The sequence below is a fragment of the Micropterus dolomieu genome, linkage group LG06 (assembly GCF_021292245.1).
Source record: "Micropterus dolomieu isolate WLL.071019.BEF.003 ecotype Adirondacks linkage group LG06, ASM2129224v1, whole genome shotgun sequence".
NCBI classification, from domain to species: Eukaryota; Metazoa; Chordata; class Actinopteri; order Centrarchiformes; family Centrarchidae; genus Micropterus; species Micropterus dolomieu.
This window is the reverse complement of record NC_060155.1, coordinates 8,085,577-8,106,982: the sequence shown is the minus strand read 5'-3', so window position 1 is coordinate 8,106,982 and position 21,406 is coordinate 8,085,577. Positions and strand designations below refer to the sequence as shown.

At 39.3% G+C, this 21,406-nt stretch overlaps 3 protein-coding genes across 7 annotated transcripts in view; 1 reads left to right on the top strand and 2 right to left on the bottom strand.

The window, feature by feature from the left end:
- acss2l (acyl-CoA synthetase short chain family member 2 like) overlaps nucleotides 1-21,406 on the top strand; it is a 98,473-nt gene that overhangs the window by 12,736 nt on the left and 64,331 nt on the right. The window lies entirely within an intron of this gene.
- On the bottom strand, nucleotides 242-15,602 carry twsg1a (twisted gastrulation BMP signaling modulator 1a). The gene is made up of 5 exons (XM_046051034.1): nucleotides 15,278-15,602; nucleotides 14,215-14,373; nucleotides 6,553-6,652; nucleotides 1,826-2,086; nucleotides 242-712 (listed from the first exon to the last, which is right to left on the bottom strand). Exons 2-5 carry the CDS (start codon nucleotides 14,338-14,340, stop codon nucleotides 531-533), a joined length of 669 nt encoding a protein of 222 aa, XP_045906990.1. The 5' UTR covers nucleotides 14,341-14,373; nucleotides 15,278-15,602; the 3' UTR covers nucleotides 242-530.
- The window catches only part of ankrd12 (ankyrin repeat domain 12), a 42,471-nt gene continuing 40,012 nt past the window's right edge, over nucleotides 18,948-21,406 (bottom strand). For both annotated transcript variants that reach the window (XM_046051021.1, XM_046051023.1), the window contains one exon: nucleotides 18,948-20,210. In XM_046051021.1, coding sequence (XP_045906977.1) covers nucleotides 20,025-20,210 — 186 coding nt within the window. In that variant the 3' untranslated portion in view covers nucleotides 18,948-20,024. The remainder of the gene's footprint in view (nucleotides 20,211-21,406) is intronic.

Genomic DNA, 21,406 nt, shown 5'->3' with positions numbered 1-21,406 from the left:
CGGTCAGTGATCATTGGAACACCTGTGGACCAGAATGGTATAATAACAACTTTGTTTCCCCAGGAAATGATGTGTTTCCTGACTTAGGGCAACACTAGTCTAAGATTAGAGCAGGAGACAGGCAACTGGGAGGACAAACATTTACTTTTTCACTTATGCTATGCACTTTTTACACAAAAAAATATAGTAAATGAAGAAAATACATTTTAAAAATCAGACACCTGTCTGTGAGACAAAACAGTCCATGTCACCAAACTTTTCTTTATTTGGCACGAGACTGGGATTTAGCAGACCATACTTGTAAAAATACATTATTCATATACATCTCTAGTAAAAAAAACACTATTGAAAACATATCTAAAAATATACAGCATAACAGCAGAATAAAAACAATTGCAGGGGTAGGGGGAGGGGTCTAGGGGGTATTTTACAAGGTAACTGAGGAATGCTAACACATAACAGTCATAGTTTCCTCTGCCCTCAGTCTTCTGGTATGGCCCAGACATTTGGTACCAATATGTGCCCGCACTTCAGAAGAGACAGTTCATGCACTTTACAGCCTTGCTGCCGTAGTCCACACACTCAGGTCCGATGCACTGGCAGCAGGCGTTGTGAAACCAGCGGTACTTGGATCCTCCCATTGACTCACAGTATTGTTTACACTGACGGATCGACACGCAGTCGTCAAAGTAGACCACTGTGCACATGTTTTCTGAAAAAATAAAAATAACAGGACAGGCAAAGAAAAGATGTGAGTCACAAATCCTATAATAATGGTTTATAAAAACAAGCACCATTTAAAAGTAATTACCTTTAACCCCCAATGTTCCTTCTTTTACTTCAGGGAGGAAATTAATTTGCTGCAACTAAGTATGGCCATATGTTTTGGTGAGCTTAATGAGTTAACTGCTCGGCTCTGTGGGAGCGCTCCTATTATGAGTGTGTCTTTATAGCAAATAGCACTGGCTTAGAGGTAGACAGCCAAAACAGCCACAAATGAAAAAAGAATAAAAAATGGCAGCGGAGCAACAATTTCAACCCAATTACAGTTCCCTAAACTAGAGATCGTTTGGCATTTGAAACGATGAAAACCTGACCCAACCCAAACTGGTCTTAATTCAAGACTTTGTAGTCTTCAGCTCTGGGATGGGCCTGATTTTATTACCATGGGTCTTAGTGAGTGTGCATAAATGGAAATGAATACTTTGACTGGACCTGACAGGACCTCAAAACTATGTCGTAACAAAGCAGGCCTTTTCTCATGTAATGCAACTTATTCAGAAAACTTATGAGTGACGGGGATGTAATGCAAGCTCTCTACAGGCGCCAAAACCAAAGTGAGGCCGCACATTATCAAATGGCTAGTGACTAACCAGTCTTGATTCAGGTCCGTCAGAAGCACTGGATGGCTTCTCTCCAGTAAGGCAGGGGAGGAAGACGTAAAAGTAGCTATGGTACTCATTATGCATCAGTACAGCAGTCAGTGGTAAATCAGTATTTTATTGTGGGATAATTGTTGCTGATGCATAAACATGCAAGGAGCATTTTAATGTTGGTGTAGCTCGTAGCTGTTCGACCTGTAGCTAATTTAACTACTTTATATAACGTTGGATAGTTTAATCCATAACAATGCTTCATATTTTATAAGCTCATCATGTTTTATGTGTCAAATCATAATCTGCAAAGTAATTATTAACTATAACTGTCAAATAAATGTAGTGGAGTAAAAAGTACAATATTTCCCTCTGAATGTAGTGAAATAGGAGGACCTCAAAAGTATATAAGTACAGTTCATGTGTCTCATTTTACACTGGAAAAACCAAACCTTGAGTCTCGTAGCTGGCATGGATGGTGTTGCCAGGCAAGGACACGTTTTGGGGATGATTGTCGAGGGACTCCAGAAAGGACACCAGGTTCTCGTGATGGGAGAGCTCCTCGGCGACAGGGAAGGACACCACCATCATGTTGATTGGCGGTTCGCCTTCTGTGAGGGCGCGGAACAGCGAGGGGATGGGGCGGTGCAGCTCCTCCACAGTGCTCTTCGACGTGGCTGGAGAGTCGCTGTAGTTCTTGGGGTTACACATCCCTGACATAAAGAAGACGGACGAAGACATTAAAAGGGTCAGCGCACGGAAATGACACACTTTCAGCCATGCATATCATTTTAGTTTATCTGCACAGGATTTTTCTGCTGCCCACCAATACAAAGGAAGTGAATGGGATTTAGTTTTGTCATTATTTTAAAAAAGATTATTTTCAATGCTATAAGCAACCCAGAGATGCGGTCGCTGTTACTCTGGATAATCCAGGTAACTGTAGTGTGTAATTCTGGTGGACAACGCAGAATTTAATATTTAATTTAATATTGTCAAATCTAGTTTGAAAAATATCAGCATTTACAAAACCAACATGTTTAATATGTGTCATTATCGAACGGAACCGAATTCACAGATATAACAGCAAGAACGTGCTGCTAGTGCTCAATGCAGCCCTGACTGGGATGGAGGCAGAAGTCTCAGACCCTAAAACCTGTGAGAATAAAACCAAAACTATCTGCATGTCTAGAAACCAGTAAAAGTTATGCTTTTCTTTTGTAGTTAGGGTAAATTGACCCTTTCAGCATATTGGCAAGGAAGGGAGTTTATTTGCAAATCACACTTTTACTGAAAATACACACGTTTAACAGTTAAATGGTTTCACAGTTGATTTCAACTCACAAGGGCAGTTTTTTAAAACCTCACAGCTGTCAAGAGTGTCTTGTCTCAATTAAGGTCCTTTTAACACTTCATTTAATTTCCAAATACAGTAGTAATCACTTGACAAAGTCGCCACATCCTCCGATATGATCTTCCTAACCCTTAAAATGAGTCAAAGTGAATTATAGCTAATGGGTAAATCATTTAATGGGGAATGGAGTTTGACAGAGGAATTGGATTACAAACCAATGCTAAAAGCAAAGCCAGAGCAGCTGTTTTAGATAAAGCATACACATGGGTCCTCCCTCCCTCTTCCTCCCTTCCTCTAAAACACAAACTGTCCTCCGCTCCTCCACTGCGCTGCTCTAACCACTCGCAAACACACACTTCAAAGTAGCCAGCGTTTGGCACAGATAACATGTTTAGAGTGGAAACTTATTTAGAGTGTTCATAAGGCTAGCGCTGTAAGAAAAAATAACAACGTATAAAAGAGAAATATATACTTGTTTAAAGCTACAGGCTATCCTCAGTGTATTGTAAAAGGCATGTCCAGGAGGAAAACTCCACCACCACAACATCTGTGCAGCAGCAGCAGCGGGTTCAGCGCTCAGTGTCAGATACTTGTATTTGTGATCCACATGAAAGAGCTTTAATAAAGCTTCCTTGTCAGCACATACAGCAATATCTGTCTGTCAAAGCTGATCTGACAGCCAACTGGTTCGCAGGGGTGGGGCCTGACTTTCCTGTTGGGAAGTCAGTAAAATGACCAGAAATACACACAAAATGACTACAAGGAGATGCAAAACAACACAAAAATTACGTGCAAAACAAGACGTAAACCAAAGAGACAAAAAAAACGACATGCAAAAGAAGACACAAAACATGCAAAATTGTGTGCAAAACGAGACATACAAACAACTAAAAGCCGACACAAAATGACCACAAAGAGACAAAAAAATGACATGCAAAAGAAGACACAAAACACCACACAAAATGACGCGCAAAACGAGACGTAAAACAACTAAAAACTAAGGCGGCATGATTTGGAGAAAAAAAGTCCTGTTGCGATTATTGCGGACAATATTGCAATTCAATTATAATGGAACAAATGGTGCTATGTCTATTTGCTTAATTATCAAGGAAAATGCACAAAATACTGATTTTGAAATGTGTATTTCTCAACTTGAACAAAGTTTAACAATAAAACAATATTTATAAAAATAACAAGTCAAACAGATGTAAAACAGATGTAAAACAGAACAAGGGGAGCGTGTTGCTCTACAGAGGAGGCGGCTAGAAGCAGCAAATATTGGCACACTGGCACCAGCTCAGTGTACATCTGTGTAATGCAGAGTCTCTATCCACAACCTGGAGGAGGAACTGCACATGAGTGTATTAAATAAAGAGTATAATGTTTAGTTAATAGTACACTGCTAGCATAACAATAATATCTAATACTACATTCATTATAATTTCATATAATAGTATACTTTTTTACCACTATGTTTTATTTCTGTGGGTTGCTTTTATTCGTTAAATCCTTGTGCAGGAAAAAGGATCTACGTCGGTCTCTAATTTGTTAATACTACGTCCTTACTTGTCCATAATCATATTGTTCACAATTTCACACCTCAAACTTTTTTTAATGTCCCGCCCCATCCAGGCTGTAATTGGTTGATTAACAAAAAGTGAGGGACAAGCAGGTCGGCTGTGTGAAAAGTTGAACATGTGGAACAACAAAAGGCACAAATACAGAAAACGTTAAATGGCCAGCGAGCCAAACCCAAACCTTCCCTATCTTCTCCCAGTTTTCGTCTGTCTTACTGCTTCAGCTGCTGACGACGTCTCTCTGTCACAGAGTGAGCGGAGCACCGGCATTTCTCTCTGTGCTCCGCTGACGAGTCTGACTATGTTTTAAACGATTAGCAGCAGGGTGGGGAGGGGGTTACGGTAGGTTATAGTCTCAAAAGTTACTTGCAGACTGCTCTAAAACATTTTTCTCATTGTACACAGGCTTATCTCTTTTTAGGGGCACATGCGAGAGCCCGGTGTGGAGCGTACACAGAGAAGAGAGTGTCACACACACCTTTTCTGTTTTATTAAAACACACACTTTTTGCGGTATCGCACGTGACGACGTTGTGATTGCTATTAGATTTATCGTGCAGAACCTACTAAAACGTCATGCAAAACAACCACAAAAAGAAACAAAACTATCACAAAGAAACCACAAATCACAAAAAAAAAAAAAGATGAAAAACAACACACAGGTCTAAGGATTTTTATAAATCCGTGTCCAGGGGCCCATTGTCTCATAATCTAAGAACCTTCTACTTAAAGACTCAAAGGTCTTTCCCCCAAAAAAGTTTCTAACTCCGCCTCTGCTGGTTTGAAGCGGGTGGCAGATGAAGGAGTTAGCCCAGCTCCAAATGCTAAATGTTTGGGTTTTTTTGGATCTCGCTGGGAGTTCACCACCACACCTCAGTAGGAGGCTTAAAGTCAAAGTTCATCCTTTGATCTTCTGGAAAACCTTGAGACACTTCCTGTCCGCATGCGTAGGCGCTATTCTGTAGTGACAATATTCCTTTAATTTTCTTTGCTCTGATAAACAGCGCTCCTCTCGGCTCTGCTTTGCATTAACCTCCACCACACACACTGTCACTTTTCAGAGGCACCTTCAATATCTGGCTTCACTCACCTCACACTCTTCTTGTACCGGAGCAGTAACACTCTGAGCAAACTTGTTCCTTATTAAACCTTGTCAACTGTCAAGTGCATTACAGCCACAATCTCATTTTTCACAGAGAGAAAGTGCTCGGTGGCAGGGCGACTGAGAGATTAACAAGACTGAGACAAAACTCAAGTGTGACACATACATACTGTATAATAGTTACATCTGTATATACATATATATATCATAGTTGCACTCACTCTTAGTGTACATTTTGTATTTGGTTTTATGTTCATTTTGTACGTAATTACAGTAACATTCCTTATTAATCCACACCCCATTGGTAAATTTATTTATTTTGTACATTCAGTCATTTGGTAAGACTTTACTTAACCCCACCACCACCACCTTAATTTAGCATATCTAACAAGTATAGAGACATTTAATAGATCATTTACAACATACTATAAAGTACATGTAAGTGCTTATTTATGTGTAAACATCTAATAAATGGCAATATAGTAAAACGCAGGTGTAATTATACAAAATGTGTCTTCACATGAGAAGTTATTAGTTGTTAACAAATACTGTACATTAATAAACACTAATCAGCTTACAACTACATTATAGCGTGTTACAAACCATTTATTAAATGTTCATAGTAGGCTCGTTAACAGTAAATGGGGGGTTAATAAGTGTTACCATTCCTTTTTATATAAATTTACATGCATAATAAAACCATCTATAATATGGAAGTGCTATATTAAATGGATGACAATAAAATATATTTAAGAGAATCATGAACTCAATTTAAAAAAAAAAAATATTGTATTGCAAACTTTGAACATCAAACCATGACTTTGACTCACAAAAATCACTGGATCCAGAACAGAGCACTTTAAGCAGCAATTTTAGTCCTTGTTGTGCCTTACAACTTCACTTTCAAATGAAACAGTCCAACACAAACCTAAAAATTTCACAATTATGCTACTCAAAGGCAGTCTTTGCTGGCCCCGGCAATGTGTCTTGCTGAGTGGCCTGCTTGAACCTGCTCAATCACTGCAAGTCCATTTGAGATAGGAGCGTGGGCGGAACAGTGAAGCTCGAAAGCCAAAAAGGAATATGCTGACTAACTCTCCGTGAGCTTTAAAATATGTGTTGCTAATGAATGAGACACTGCACTCACCCACGCAGTCGCAGCACTCTTCCCAAAGGTTCCCCAGACACAGCATGCACTCTTTACAGCATGAACAGTTCCCATCAGACGGGCGACACTGGCACAGCTCCTGCAAGACACACACACACACACGCATCAGCAAAACAATAAGACATAAAACAGAATCTACTGATCAACCAAAGATCATCACAAATGATCCTTAACACTTGTGTTACCAAAACATGACTGAATTTTAATTCACTTTATCACCATTTCAATAGGTGATAAAAAAGGAATGAGCAGAAGTCTGGAAGCAGGCTGATAATAGAGAGATGAGGAGCAGATACTGGACATGATACATTCAATTTAATTCAGTTTTCTTTAGACAGTGTCATCTCCTTGCACTTTTCATATAGAGCAGATCTAGACAGTACTCTGTTTAATATTATTTACAGAGACCCAATTACATGACATGGTACCTTCTTGATAAATAGCCTATTTAGAAATTGGCTTTACTTTCTTTTCTTTTAAATGCTCTTTTCTTTCTTATGTTTCACAGCAAACTGAAGGGATCCGTCTTTTTGTTTGTAGCGGACTGAAACATGTCTTCACCTTAAAATCAGGTTAACAAGCAATTTTCATTAAATTGGGGGAAGGCATCACATATCAAAGTGATAAAACACTGTTATGTGTGTTTTTTGAGCTGTTAAACATTAGATTTGAACAATAGGGTGAATTCAAACAAATTAACCCGTCATCAGTGGTGGAAGAAGTATTCAAAGTATTAATACCACGCTATTAAAACACTCCTTTACAAGTAAACGTCCTGCATTCAATTAAAAGTTAGCAATATTGTTCAGTAGTTTAAACTATAATAATGCATCATATTTTTAAACTGGTCCAACAAGTATATATGTTTGGTAAGTAAAATCATAATCAGAACCGTAAGTGGTAACTGCAGGTTCTAAAAAAAAAGGGATGGAGTAAAAAGTATTATTATATTCAAAATGTCCTTCTAAAGTGTGGTAGTGTAGAAGTATAAAATATTGTAAAATAGATATACTCAAGATAAGTATAATTATCTCAAAATTGTTTGCGTACTTTACTTGAGTACTTAGCTGCTTCCAACACTGCTCGTCATCCCCAGTAAGTGAAGCTGGGAGCTCCTGAACCAAACAGCAACAACATGCATCCTCCACATTTTATTAAAATTCACAGCAGTTTATGGATTTCTAATTGTTTATTTTTTGAAGTTTGTAATTGACCTTTTTGTTTGTTTGTTTTTTTTAGATAATTCTGTGCTTCAAAACTTTTCCTCAATCCAACTTGGGGCAAAACTGTAAAAACAAATTCTTCCGATTGAGCTAATCAGTGTAATTTTGAGAAAATTGGAAATTGCAACTGTCCATCCGCACATTTAAACTGAATGAAGAATAATTTTCTATATAAAAAGACCCAGGTCTGATGGGTGCAGTCACAGCATCAGAGTTAAAGATCACAGAGAACACCACATGCAGACACACACTGTACTAACAGGAGACGTACCATTAAAACATTAACAGAAAGAGCAACAACAGGTTTGCTTCATGCACAGTAACTATTACTGGAAACAAGACAGTCCAACTGCACGCTGCATGTGTAGGATATTTTGAAGTATGTTCTCCCATCTACAGAACTCTGTGAAACCTCTGCTGTGTTCCCATTTCACGAACACAGCAGGTTCTGACATGTCAAAGTTCCCAGCATTCTAATTATTTAGTTGAATGGTTTTACACTTGGACACTACTGACTTCACTACTGTAGCTGGTTGAGGTGGAGCTAATTTATATTTTATTTAAGGCTGCAACTGAATAGTATGTATGTACTTTTGCTGATTAACTGATTGATTTCATTGTGGTGTTGCTACTTTTACTTAAGTCAAAGAGTACTTCTTCCACCACTGCAGACTGGAAGCTCAGTATAACACATTTCAGAGTTTTAAAAACTGTATTAATAGTGTTTTTTTCCACAGCTGACACTGGGTCCTTTAAATGAAGAGGCCTAGTAATCATATATTCAAGATGTGTGACTACGTAAGACCTTTTATTGTTTCAGGCTTTCAGCAGGTCTGGAGAGAGTCAAGAAAGTCAAGTCTCATGCTAATGAAGTCCTCATTTGTGAGACTTAAAAGCCAATTCTGGTATTATTACAACTTGGGTCTAACATTATACTGATCAAGCTAATTGCTGACATCTTGAAACATGGTGACAATCAATTGTTTAAACAAACCCTCAGGATACCCAAATTTAAGACAACACAAAAACATGCTATAAAATAAATACCCAAACTGTCCACTGTAAACATCCATTACACTTTACAGAGTGAATCCCTGGTTCAACTTTGGCCCACAGTAAGTACCGGACTTTTGCACACACGATGTAGCCGTATTCCCAGATGTTAGCATTTATTTAGCTGGTAGCAATTATGGCGAAAACTACAAAAACAAGAGCCAAGTTGTTATTAACCAGATCTACCCTTTAAATTCGAGATGCACCGACCCAATATGCTGCATCGGTATCTAAACCAAAGTGACCTTATTAAAACATATCGGATATCGGGAACCACTGACCAAAAGACCAATCCGCATTAAAAACAGTTTCTTTGTCATTATAAAATGAATATAGCAAACCCTGTTATCCTACATACAAATTATTCCAATGAGTTTTATGCAGTATGGTATGCATATTTTAGATTTGAGGAAAAGAGAGGGCTGGTTAGAGAAAAGTTCTTTGGATCAGCAAATGCCCTGAGTTGAGGAATTAGAATCAAGATCAACGCTATTTAAGTCAAGTCTCAGGTCTAAAGCCTACAGCTCAGACGTATTTAGTGCAGTTTACTGTCAGCAAAACAAACTGTGTGAACAAGGCAACAGTGCAACTAAAACAAGGTCATGAAAAGAAGAGTTAAGTGGTAGAGAATTTGCATCTATTGTAGTCTTTTACACTGAAAGGATATCTGGTTCATGGGGTTCATTTTTGTAACATGCTTGATACAGAGGCACAGAAAACACAAGCTCTTACCGAGAATTTCTTGTGCTGCTTTTTATAGAAGAGAGGCAATATTATTATTATAAGAGCTTCTGCAAACATCCAACAACATGAGACCTCTGCTGATCCCATAACTCTTCTTCAAAACACTTAAACCATGAAAAAAAAAAAAAAACTTCATTCCTCAACTTCAGTTTGTCTCTGGGGAGGCAGAGACAGCGAAGGAAACTAAACTAAAACGTGTAGGTGGGATTGAAATGTGGGTGAGACTGACAGAGGAGTCCCCCCCCCCCCTTTCCTGACACAGAACAGGGAGCACATTCCTCCAAGTCAAGGTCACCGTGATGAGGGAGGCGGGAGAAAACACCTGGAGAACAGAACATAGCTGCTCCCCCCAACAACACACTTTCCCTCCTCCTTCCCTCCCTTTCATTTTTTTTGCTTTTTATCTCCTTCCTCCTCCTTTTTATTCTCTCCTCCCTGTCAAGTCCAATCTCTCTTTTCCCTTTTGCTTTCATTTCTATTTTCTTTAAACTCTTTCTCTCCCCCCGCTTACTCCTTTATATCTTCGCAGAAACCATCGCCTACAAGTAAACAGTCTCGGCAATGATAAAAGACTCTCCAATGACTCACGAGTGAGGGATTGCAAAACCACACACAGTTCACTTAATCACCAGCCTCTCAATCCCCAAACCTCTGATCAAGATCTGATCCCATGAGTAATTATGACTCTCTAAGGTGGAATTACAAAAAAACTAAAAAGATGTCTAGGGGGGAATACATGCATCTCAAATTTCATAAATCAGAAAACAAATGACTTTTAAAAACATTTCATGGAAATAAAAGAGACTTTAACAGACGTAGAGCTGGAGCCAGGATGTGGTTAGGTTAGCTTTGCTGGAAGCAGAAGAAAACAGCTAGCCTGGAGTTAGTTATAAGTTATAAAAATCTACATATAAGCACGTCTAATTCTGTAAATAAACAGCTCAACATTTTGCCATATATAGCCCAAGATTGATACCACCCATGTCTATGCTTTAAGTAGTTAACAGCTAGCATGGCATCCAAACCAGTACCTCTAAAGCTTGCTAATTAACACATATCTCATTTGTTTAATCTAAACTCAAGCAAAAATGAAAAAACTACAATTTGTGGTTTTAGAGTTTAGCTTAGTTTTGCATAAATACATGATGCAGATCCTGTTGTTTTATTGACAGACTGTCAAAAACTACAAGTTGTCATTTTGACAATTCTGTTCATGTACAGGTTTAACAAACAACATATAACGGGTTAATGTGTGCCAGTCAGAGGTCCTTGTAGGAGTATTTTTGAACTTTAATCAGAGGCTAGCTGTTTCTCCCTGCTGCCAGTTTATGCTAGCTTAGCTAATTTGTATCCTAGTTCCAGCTTCATATTTAGCATTCAGACACAAGAGTGGTATCAATCTTCTCATCTAACTCTTTTCAAGAAAGCGAATTAGTGCATTTCCCAAAATGTCAAAGTTTTTCTTTATAAAAGAAACAACACAAGAAGTAAATGTGTGGGTGTGGGTGTGAATTCTAACACAAAACTAATGTCACAACATTATAAACCTAAATAGCACAGATACAGAAAACTATTAACGACTGAAGTATAAGCCTGAAAACAGACCAAAGATTTTCATCCAAAGACGATGACATTGAAGGACAAAGGAGTATCGACTACCTGAGCCCTAAAACAACAAATACATGTGCTGTGGTGACCAAATGCACTACAACATCCACAGCTTTCTCTCTGTCCCCTTGTTTCCTGTCTGCATCTTTAATATTAGCTTTCAAATTAAGGCTAAGTGTCAAAAATAATGGTAAAAAAACAAACAACTGGTGATGACACCATTAGTCCATCACCAGAAATTGTATTGTGTTGTTTAATAATCGATTCATGATTCTATAAGTAATTTGTCAAACATTGGCTGATTTCAGCTTGTCAAATGTGAAAATTGGCCATCTTTCCTTGGTCTGATCTGAGAATAAATTGAATCTCTTTTGGGACAACAAAAAAGCGATTAGAAGATGTCACCTTTCTGACATTTTATAGAATAAAACAATCATAAAAACGAATGCGCAGATTAATCATAACAACCAGTAGTTGTAACCCTACGCACAGTTTCCTCGCTGAAATCCCTTTAAGAGCATTTATTAGGCTTCCCTCGCCTCTCAAGCGGAAACTGCTGTAATCAGACAAAACTCAGCTGCAGTGAGACAAAAAGACTCTGGAGAGAAAGTGAACATGCGCTGCCTCGTCCTGCAGAGCGACCGCTGCTGTGAGTTAACTTTGAAATCTGCTGCCCCACCCTGCTAAACAGCGCGGCCTGGACAGAGTTGTGGCTTGTGAATCTCTCCCAACTGTATATTTCCCCTTAACCAACCTCCCCCAACAGACACACACACCTCCTCCTGACCTTAGCCTCCCCTCCCTCCCTCCCCCCTCTCGTGTTCTCCCACCCTCAGGGATTTTGGGGAATTCAGACAAATGACTTGGGATGGCAGCAGAGCGTAAAAGTGAGCGTTGGACAGCAGATCCCACTAATCACTAGCAACATGGAGCTTCTACAGAGGTGCTGGAGGCGGAAAAGTTTCCCCTTCACGGCACACGCACCATCGCTCTCGCCTCTGACAGCTAGCGAGTTGGTGTCGGCAGGGTCGCGGAAGCCACAGAGCTTATTGTCCAGAGCAATGATTCATCAGGCGAAATAAGCCACCTGGAAGTAAAACAAAAAGAACAAGCAGAGCCACAGATTGTTGTGCTGATCGCAGGAGGTTTGAATTTTACAGAAACTGGACCCAGGAGGAACAGAAGTTGGTGGTTTGGTAGCAACAAGGTTGTGCCAAAAATGCTCAAATGCAGACAGCAATCTGTATTTTTTTTTAAAAAAAGGGGGGGCTACTGGAGATTTTATTTTCTATGAAGAACAGGCAGGTTAGATAGTTAGAAAAATGTCAACTGTAGTGCTGAAAATATAATTAACCTTTTTAATAATTGGCGATAGTCAAAAGTCACTTACCAAAACAATTACAAACTTGGTTTTATCTTTTCAAATAAGCAGGATCTGCTGGTTTTCTCCATTTTATATCATTATAAACTGAATTTCTTGGTTCTCGGTTTTGAGCTGTGGACTGGTTCTGGGAGATGGATCGATTAATTGTTCAGATATTTGACGGATTAAATCAATAACTAAATTCATCATTAGTTGCAGCTGTGATCAGTTAATCAACCTACTGTTTCAGCTCTAGTTAAAATGTGTGCCATCTTCTCCTCACCCAGTCTCAGTCTTGAGTCTCTCTCAACTCTTTTCCAAATTCCAAAACAAAGGCCATTCTTTGCCTACAAAGCTCAGCTTCCTGGGCCAAGAATCCGGTCTACCTCAACCACCTGCTAAAATACCTGTAGCTCACTCGCACAGTGACACAGTGAGGTCGCCCAGGTGAAATGGCCACTAAGGTTAAATACAGTACTTTAAAGATGTTAATGGGAAAGGCAGGGCCACTAAACACACACACACACACACACACAGAGGACAAGCAGCAGCTCAAATTTGACTTGACAGGTGGCGGAAAGACCGGCCAACATTTCTCTTCATGTTTTCCCTCAAAAACAGCAAGAATGCATGACAGAATTTGTGTTAGCTGGGGGGGCACCACCCTCCGCCCCTCACCCACCGGACTTCAGACGTGAGGGAAAAAGTAACACAGAGGAAGTGATGCCAGAAAGTCAACAAAAGTCAGAGGCGTTGATGTGAAAATAAAAAAGGTAGGGCCAAAAAAAGGAACCTCACATAAATCGAAGAAAAAACGAACAATTTAACCCAAGATCCCTAGCTCTAAAACAGAATGCAGCATGTCTTCCAGGTAGAGGACAGGTGTGCAAAACCTTCACTTGGCTTATCGAAGGAATGTATCTGCATTCTTCACAACAGATTCCGTCTTTGTTCTCCAGATCGCCATCTCAGTCAGGACTTGACTTTGGCTACTGCTGGATATTTGCACAAAACTGGCAGAGTTGCGTGAAGACGTAACAACAGCTGAGACATATTTTCTGTAGCCGCCAGTCAAAGGAATGTTACTGTGTCGTTTTCAGTCTATCCTGCCAGTCTGAACGCTAAAACAAGGTTTTTGACTGCTCTCATGCCCCTCTTAACTTGAGCTTGACAACATTTAATTTGTGCTCTTGTCAAGAGAAACGACAGTGTCTGTTTACACAAAACAGCTGTAACACTAAAGGATTAAAAAAGGGTGAACTTGGCAGCACTCAAGTAGCAATTGCCCATTTTAATCTACAGAAAAGTTAATCAAACTTAAGCAGCAACTTCAGCAGTGATGTAGAGAATAAGGCTGTGTACATTTTCAAAACAAGCATATGGGACTTTTGAAGATGCAAATCACATTTTCATGTAGTTTTAATTGAACTTTGACACTAACCAACATAACCCCATAGACTATATTCCAAATTGAAAATATGAGAAATGCATAAGGTGGGTTAGCTTTACAGCTCGCGAGAAAATCAGTGCAGCCATACTTCAGCAGGGGAAGGAGGAGTTGTTCATGGTACATGAACAACATTTGATGTGTAAATCCAACACTCAGCATCCATAGCTTTCAGAGAAAGTGGAAGCCTTGATGTCCTTTACCTGGATGAGACACTTGCTGACGTCGCTCGCGCAGAGGGCTTTGTTGCAGCCAGAGGTCAGAGACAGCCCTGATAGGAGGAAGAGGAGAGCGGCGGCGGCGGGGAGGATCAGCAGACCAGGCCTCATCCTGATGGCTCACCAGCACGGCACTGGAAACACCTACATCAACACAAGACAAGACAGGACAGGACCTCAGAGACCAGGGACGGAGGGCGAAGAGAAATAAACAAAACTGAATCACTGGCATTCCACAAGAGGAAAAGTGAAGACCTGCAGTTGTGTGGTAGATAAGAATAAAATAAATATTATGTAAAACAGTAGAGAGGGTAAACTCATACTCAGTTGAAGCATCAGTTCAGATCTCAACTTTAAACTGTATCTGTTTTTACCCATCAACTTCTGATCAATCTGAGTAGATTTTAAACGAAAAACACAACAATGACTAATAGGTTTCCCTTTATTTGTGTGCTTCATACAGCACAATATTTTGTACCCACACTGTGATATCTGAAATCTAAATTTTAGTGCTAAAACTTGTGCAGCAGGACTAAAAAGTGAAGCAAAAAGTAGATAGAAATTTTAAAATAAATAAGGATATAGTGAAAAGCACAGCTTTGTCACGCAGAACTTTGACATGTAAGCATCAGATTTCTAAAAGGTCTGCGTCACATTTCATTCAAAGCACTCAAAGCCAGCACACACTCACGTTACTGTGGAATAACAACACACACACACATACACACACACACACACACACACACACACACATCTGGCAACATCAGCTTCCTTCACCTATATTTTTTTTCCAAGTGTAGCGCGTTAACACACCGTCTAATCCCGTCGCTCTGCTTTTACACTTCACCACTTTGCTGCACATTGTTCCACTTCACATGACGGGGAGACAACATGTGAGGAACATTAGCTCCCTCAGTCATGAACGCGTTTCTTCACCTCTTTTATGCTGATCGCTAACACCAAAACTCTGTTCACTCGCACGCAGCTGCAAGAGAATCGAGCGCAGAAAACAGCGAAACAACAAAAATGGAAGGGGTTTCAAACTCACCACAACGCTGTTTGCAAGTTTGCGACTCTTCTTTTTAAGAGGTAGTGTGGCTGTTTTCTCTTTGAACTTCTCCAGGATGGTGTTCTGCCGCCGCTCAAGTGTCCACTGTGTCCAGAGGGCGTCAGTCTCTCCGCAGCAGAAAGCGACAGGCAGTCGGGCGCCTTAAAGGCACACACTCCATTTTCTATCAAACTGTCTGTGGAGGAATACACCGGGCCTCAGGTCTCACACACACATACATACACACACACACCGGCTGATTGTCTTCAGAGTAACGGAAATGAATGATCCGCCTCACCGCACCATAAATACCACCAAGAGACGACTGCGTCCCACTAGGGTTGTGTGCGTAAAATCTCAGTTTATCTCCTTTTAGCCAAAACTCTGGCCATTGGTCGACTGCCAATGTGGTCTCTGTTTAGCTTCATTTACACGAGCAAATCTTTTCTTTCCAAGCCGCCCCCTCTCCATTAAACAGTCCTTTGTCTCCGGCCTTGTGATTGCGCTCATTAGGTGAGAAAAGGGCGATTCGGAAGCTGTGAAGTTGAGCAGACTTCCCGCTGAGAAGCGTCCCTGAGCTCATTTGTAGCAACTCCGCCGACACAGAAACGCTCTGATGGGCAATTTAACTCCAGAGTTTACAAAAACCCCACAACAGGCCCAACTTCCAGCCTGCGAGGGAGGAAGGTCACTGCGCGACAGACACACCTTCAATCAAGGCAGGTACATTTACATTTCAATCAGATTTGAGAAGAGACTCATTCCAACTAAGTAATGTAAGCCAAGACAGGAAAAAAGTTAAATTATCACAAGGAAATCATTTTGAGTCTTCATTAAGTTGATTTAAGCGGAAGTATGCGCTCCTAAACGGAAACCTTTCAAAGCTGGGGAAAGAGAACTCGAGGTTTATAAAGGTCAGTATACTTAAATATCAAAGGCAAAAGTACATGTTGTGCAAATGGCACAATTCTTAGTTATATTTAGCATACATTATTGGAATAATATTACCGACGCAATAATGTGAAAGCAGTAGGGGAGAGCGGGGTATGTTGTCACACTTTTCACACCATCTAATATTTACTGAGCACCGTACATCACAATGGTACAAATGTCAAACCAAATGAAAGAATGAAGTCTTGGGCAGAAGTTTTGTATTCATTACATCTTCCTATCTTTTCTCATTATGGAGCTGTAGACTGCACTTGTCACAATTTGTCCCATCGGCAGGCAAGTTGTCACACTACATTATCAAACAGTTAGAAACTTGTGAATATTGATTTCAATTTCAAATTGTAACCAGTGTAAAATGTTGGCAGAGCACACATTAAGTGGGACAACCTCTTTCTTTGAACTTTAAAATCAGACGTTCTCTGGAGCGCAAATAGATCTATGGTAATTGAATGTAATACTGCAGATAACTTGCTTAAATGTATAACTTCTTAACTAAACAGATGTGGTGTTTAAACACACTAATGCAACAATGTGAATTTTGTGTACGACCTACATATGTATCTGACTAATCAGACATGTCTTGAGTGTCACAGTTCTGGCACACATAAATTGCCTGGCCTGAGGTGCAAACATCTCAGGCCTATTTGATGCATTTCACACACTTAAACGTCTTCTTTCGAATATTGTATGAAAATGGCTCCACATAGATGAGGCCAGAAGAGATGACAGGTGGTGTGCTGCCATTCTCTGTCTTCTGCTGATAATTTTCTTCCTTCCTTCAAAAACACATTCCTCCTTGCAATTACAAATTAATTACAAGCTTATTTGTCTGCTACCCTTGTTGCCTAACTAAATTAATAACTGGATCATGTAGTGTGTGTGTGTGTGTTTGTGTCTACTAACACACTACATGCCTACGGTATAAGACTGTATATACTCTGTCATGAATTCAGTCTTGTCCAGGCATATGGCTGCTGCTGTAAACTACAGTGTGTAAGATTCTATTTACAGTATCATTTAATACTAGTGTCAGAGGTAATTACACAATTTCACGTAGTTTTTTGAGCATGTTCTATGTGTTTATTTGTACTGGGGCAAGTAATCACGTGTGACGACTTGCCACATAGTCTTGCCCCAAACTGACATGTGTGTTAATGTTGGCTAAATCTCAAGGTTAGCTTAACATAGCACTTCAGCTGAATTATCAAAAGACACGTTATTGTCTCCTCTACTTTGTACAAAGTTATCATTTTGAACATTCATACCTAATAAGGTTGGAATACATAAAATGTAAAGTGCAAATGTTTTACTTTTGAAGCAAAAAAATAATAAAATTGTGCTCACCTCAGATTAGAGTGACCTTGACCACATGTAAACAAGAAGTTTAACATAGAAAAAGAAGTCACACAAAATGGCTATTTGATTTTTGACATAGAGCCTCTAGTGTTGGAGTTATGAGCAGTGTGACAACTTACACACGAGACAACTTACCCCGCTCTCCCCTATTTTAATATTGTTAAAGTCCTCCTCCCCTCAGGGTTTGACACTAGAAGGTGGTTTACATTAATCTGCCGGAGGAGGAAAGTTTCTCTTTGCTCAACTTAAACCTGAAGACGTGAACGCACCAGCGGGATTTACTGACATCAAAAAAACTAATCAAACACAGATTATTATTCAGAGTAGCCTAATTTTGTCTTGAACATGATATTATCAGCACCATAAAAATATTTACTGTCACACTTAATCTGCATCATGTCAACAAAGCAAACTCAGTAACAGCTGCTGACTCTGAGCGAAACAGCAGTTACACTTAGGTTTGATCTCCTCATGCCATGAAGTGAGGACAACCAGTGGAAACTCAGATTGATAAACAGTTGTACAAATTTTCAAATTATTATTTTGATTGTTTAATATTTTAGTAATATTTACATTTGATACCGATTTCTTTTTTTATTTATTATTTTTTTTCACTATTAATACACCCACACGTTTATGGTATTATCTATTTATTATATTTAAATGTTTAATATATTATTACAATAACACACACATTACTGTTTTGTTTATTTATTTAAATTTTTAATATATGTATTTTAACACAAACTTACTGTTTTATTTATTTTTTATTTAAATTTTTAATATATTTTAATGTTTCTAACATACACTCACAAACACACATGCTTTAATTACTTTATGCTTTAATTACTTGTTTAATGAAATGTATGGGGTTGATTGTTCTTATGTAGTTTGTATGATGCTTTGGTAATATTGTTGTTATACATTCATGCTAATAAAGCTAATTTGAATTTGATACTCAGGAAGCTCTACCACCATCTTATCTCAGTTACATCACTTCGAGATCATCATCAACTTGGGTGTGTGGTGCCAAGTACGACGACATCTACTGGCTGAGGATAATACTGCTACTAGAGAAACTATCTGAGATATTCATGTGAACATTTATCATTTCTTGTAGGGATTAAAAGATAAAAGTATCTATTGATTCTTGATATTGATCTATATAATTCTGAAAAATGGCAATTTCTCAGAGGTTTTGTCCAACCAAAACAAGAAAACACCAAATACATCACATCTGAGAAGCTGAAACCAGTGAATCTTTGTTGCTAGATAGAAACAAAACATTATTCATAATCAAAATTGGTCATCAACTGATGACTTCAGCTCTAATTTTTAATATTAATGACACCAAAACCAACACTTTTAATTTCACAACAAATAAAATTTATTCAATTATATATATTACAAATATGTACAAGTCATGTAACAAGTAAATATTAAAATAGACATTTTTTAGAACTATCGTTCAAAAGGCATTATGTTGAAAAAATAGTTTTGTTGTGATCTCACATTGAAACTGTAAAAGTTGTTGTTTTTTTTCCTTGGAAGCCACAACAGACTTTAATGTGCACAAGACACAATGGACAACACATGAGGAGTGAGGCCACAAAAAGGACATGACACGATGGTGCAAAAAAATAGCTGGAACAATTCAGTAAACCTCACAATAAAGTCCACAGTACAGCTTTTTAGGAAAAAAGTACAAACAACGCAACGCATGCACAGCATTAAATTGCCAAAGTCAAAAAACACCAGCTGTGGCGTGGAACTCCAGATGAGGAAGGAAGATACAGTAAAAACAAAAAACACAACAAAAGCCAACACATGCTTAAGATTTTAAGCCAACAACAAGAACATCACGGACGAAGAGGACACTCGATATAAAAACCAACTTTGGTCCATTAAAACAGACAGAACGATTTTACAATCAAAATATCTATTATTTTTTGTTTTTACAAGTTTAAAATAATAATTACATGACTATTTACAAATGCACAATTGTTTATGTATAAAATAAGTTAAAAAATTAAGAGCACAGTCTGTACACAATGTATGAACACTCACTTTGAAAACAAATTGAAATCTTTCAGTTGTGTGAGCCAGCTTGATGAGGAGCAGCCACGGGTGGCTGCCGTCCACACTTTGCTTCTTGCTGTAGCTCCCTGCACCGCCCAGTCCAGCTTTTGGTCTCTGCTCCATGGCCTTCGTCTGTGGTCTGGACCCCCATTTCTTTTGTGTGAGGCACAGTCAGTCCTCGTTCCCTGTGGTGGGTGTGCCGGTTCGGACTGCAAGACCTCTGGACTAAAGTCATCTCTTTTGCCCTACCACCACATTCTAAGTGCTTCACATTTGTCTTTCCTTTTCCTCGAATGGGCGGGCTGCCTCTCGTGTCCGTAATATGGCCGCCACGGCGGCAAAGCACATCTGTCTTAACGGCTCATATCGGTGTGAGGTCAAAGTCGTCGTTGACCTCCACGAGCGGGATGTAGAACTCTGGGATCTCAAAGATGCTGGTGGACTTGTAGGTGGCCGGGTCCAGCTCCTGCAGTTTGAGCTGCCACTCCAGACGCTGCACAGCGTTCAGGGCCGCCGCCTCATGCTGCTGTCTCATCAGTAGACACGTCTGCGGAGGGTAAAAGCTCGTAATTATTTTATTAAAACAGATGTCCTTATTTACATCAAGAATGTACATTTCCAAGGCAGATGCTGAGGTACAAAACTCCCTCTTTGTGTTTCCCTGGACTAAAGACTTTAACTTCAGAAGATATCTACTTGACTTGTCCCCCCATCAATTACATTAAGCACACTGAGAACAGGAGGAATGATTAGTGTTTGTAAGGGCACCTGACTATTGCTTAAAGACAAACACAACAAGTTCTCCTTTGCCTGCAAAAAAACACTATAACAAAAAAACTTATATAAAAAGGAAACTCCCGGTCGTAAAGCAGTGGATGGAAAAAGTAAGGGATATGTGATAGAGGTTTTCCCCGAGGAATAAGGGGGAGCACTTTCCCAGAAAATCTGTGAAATGGAGCCTCTTCATTGCAAGCAACAAGAACTGTATCCTATCTGGATCTGAATAAATCCAAAGACAAGTACAAAAATGTGACCTGCTGCCAAAAAATGTTTTCTGGCTTTAGAAGGGAAATCAATGGTGAAACTGGTCATTATTAAAGTTGGGACCCCCAGAGCTAGACCTACGCAACAGAATCATATTTGTTGTTTTTTGGTTCATGTTCATGAAAATCTCCACATTTCTAAATCCTGCTGAAAGAAGCTACCGACTTTGGGTAACAACCATGATGTGATCAAATTAAAGAAACAGGATAACCAAATAACCTGTGGTATTTGGTGAACACGTGTATCCAGAGTGCAGACTGTTTACATTTGTAGTACTTCTCTCAGCCAGAAGCTCAGTTTACGTGCAGAGAACTTTGACGGCACAATGTTGTTTGATCAAGTAATCTTGTTTTCAGTAATACGGTTGTCAAAGTTCAGACTGCTGGCCTTAATGCTCAATTCCGATTTTTTCCCCAGATCCGATTTTGTTTGACAGTTCACATTATAGTTTAAATGTGGCCCATATCAGACTCCAGTGTGAACTGTCCGCAGCCTGAATGTGACCCGCATGCGCAGAAGAATAACACGACGTCACACGCAGCACACTGTTGCAGGCTACAGAAGAGAAGTAAACAAGGAGCAACATAGCTCCAGTTAGCTTCATTGTCTTCTCACGGGTCACATTTCTCCCGAATTATGACAAATGTTCACAACTTTGTTCATTTCTTCACGGTTTCTGGCGCTGGACAACGCAACTGC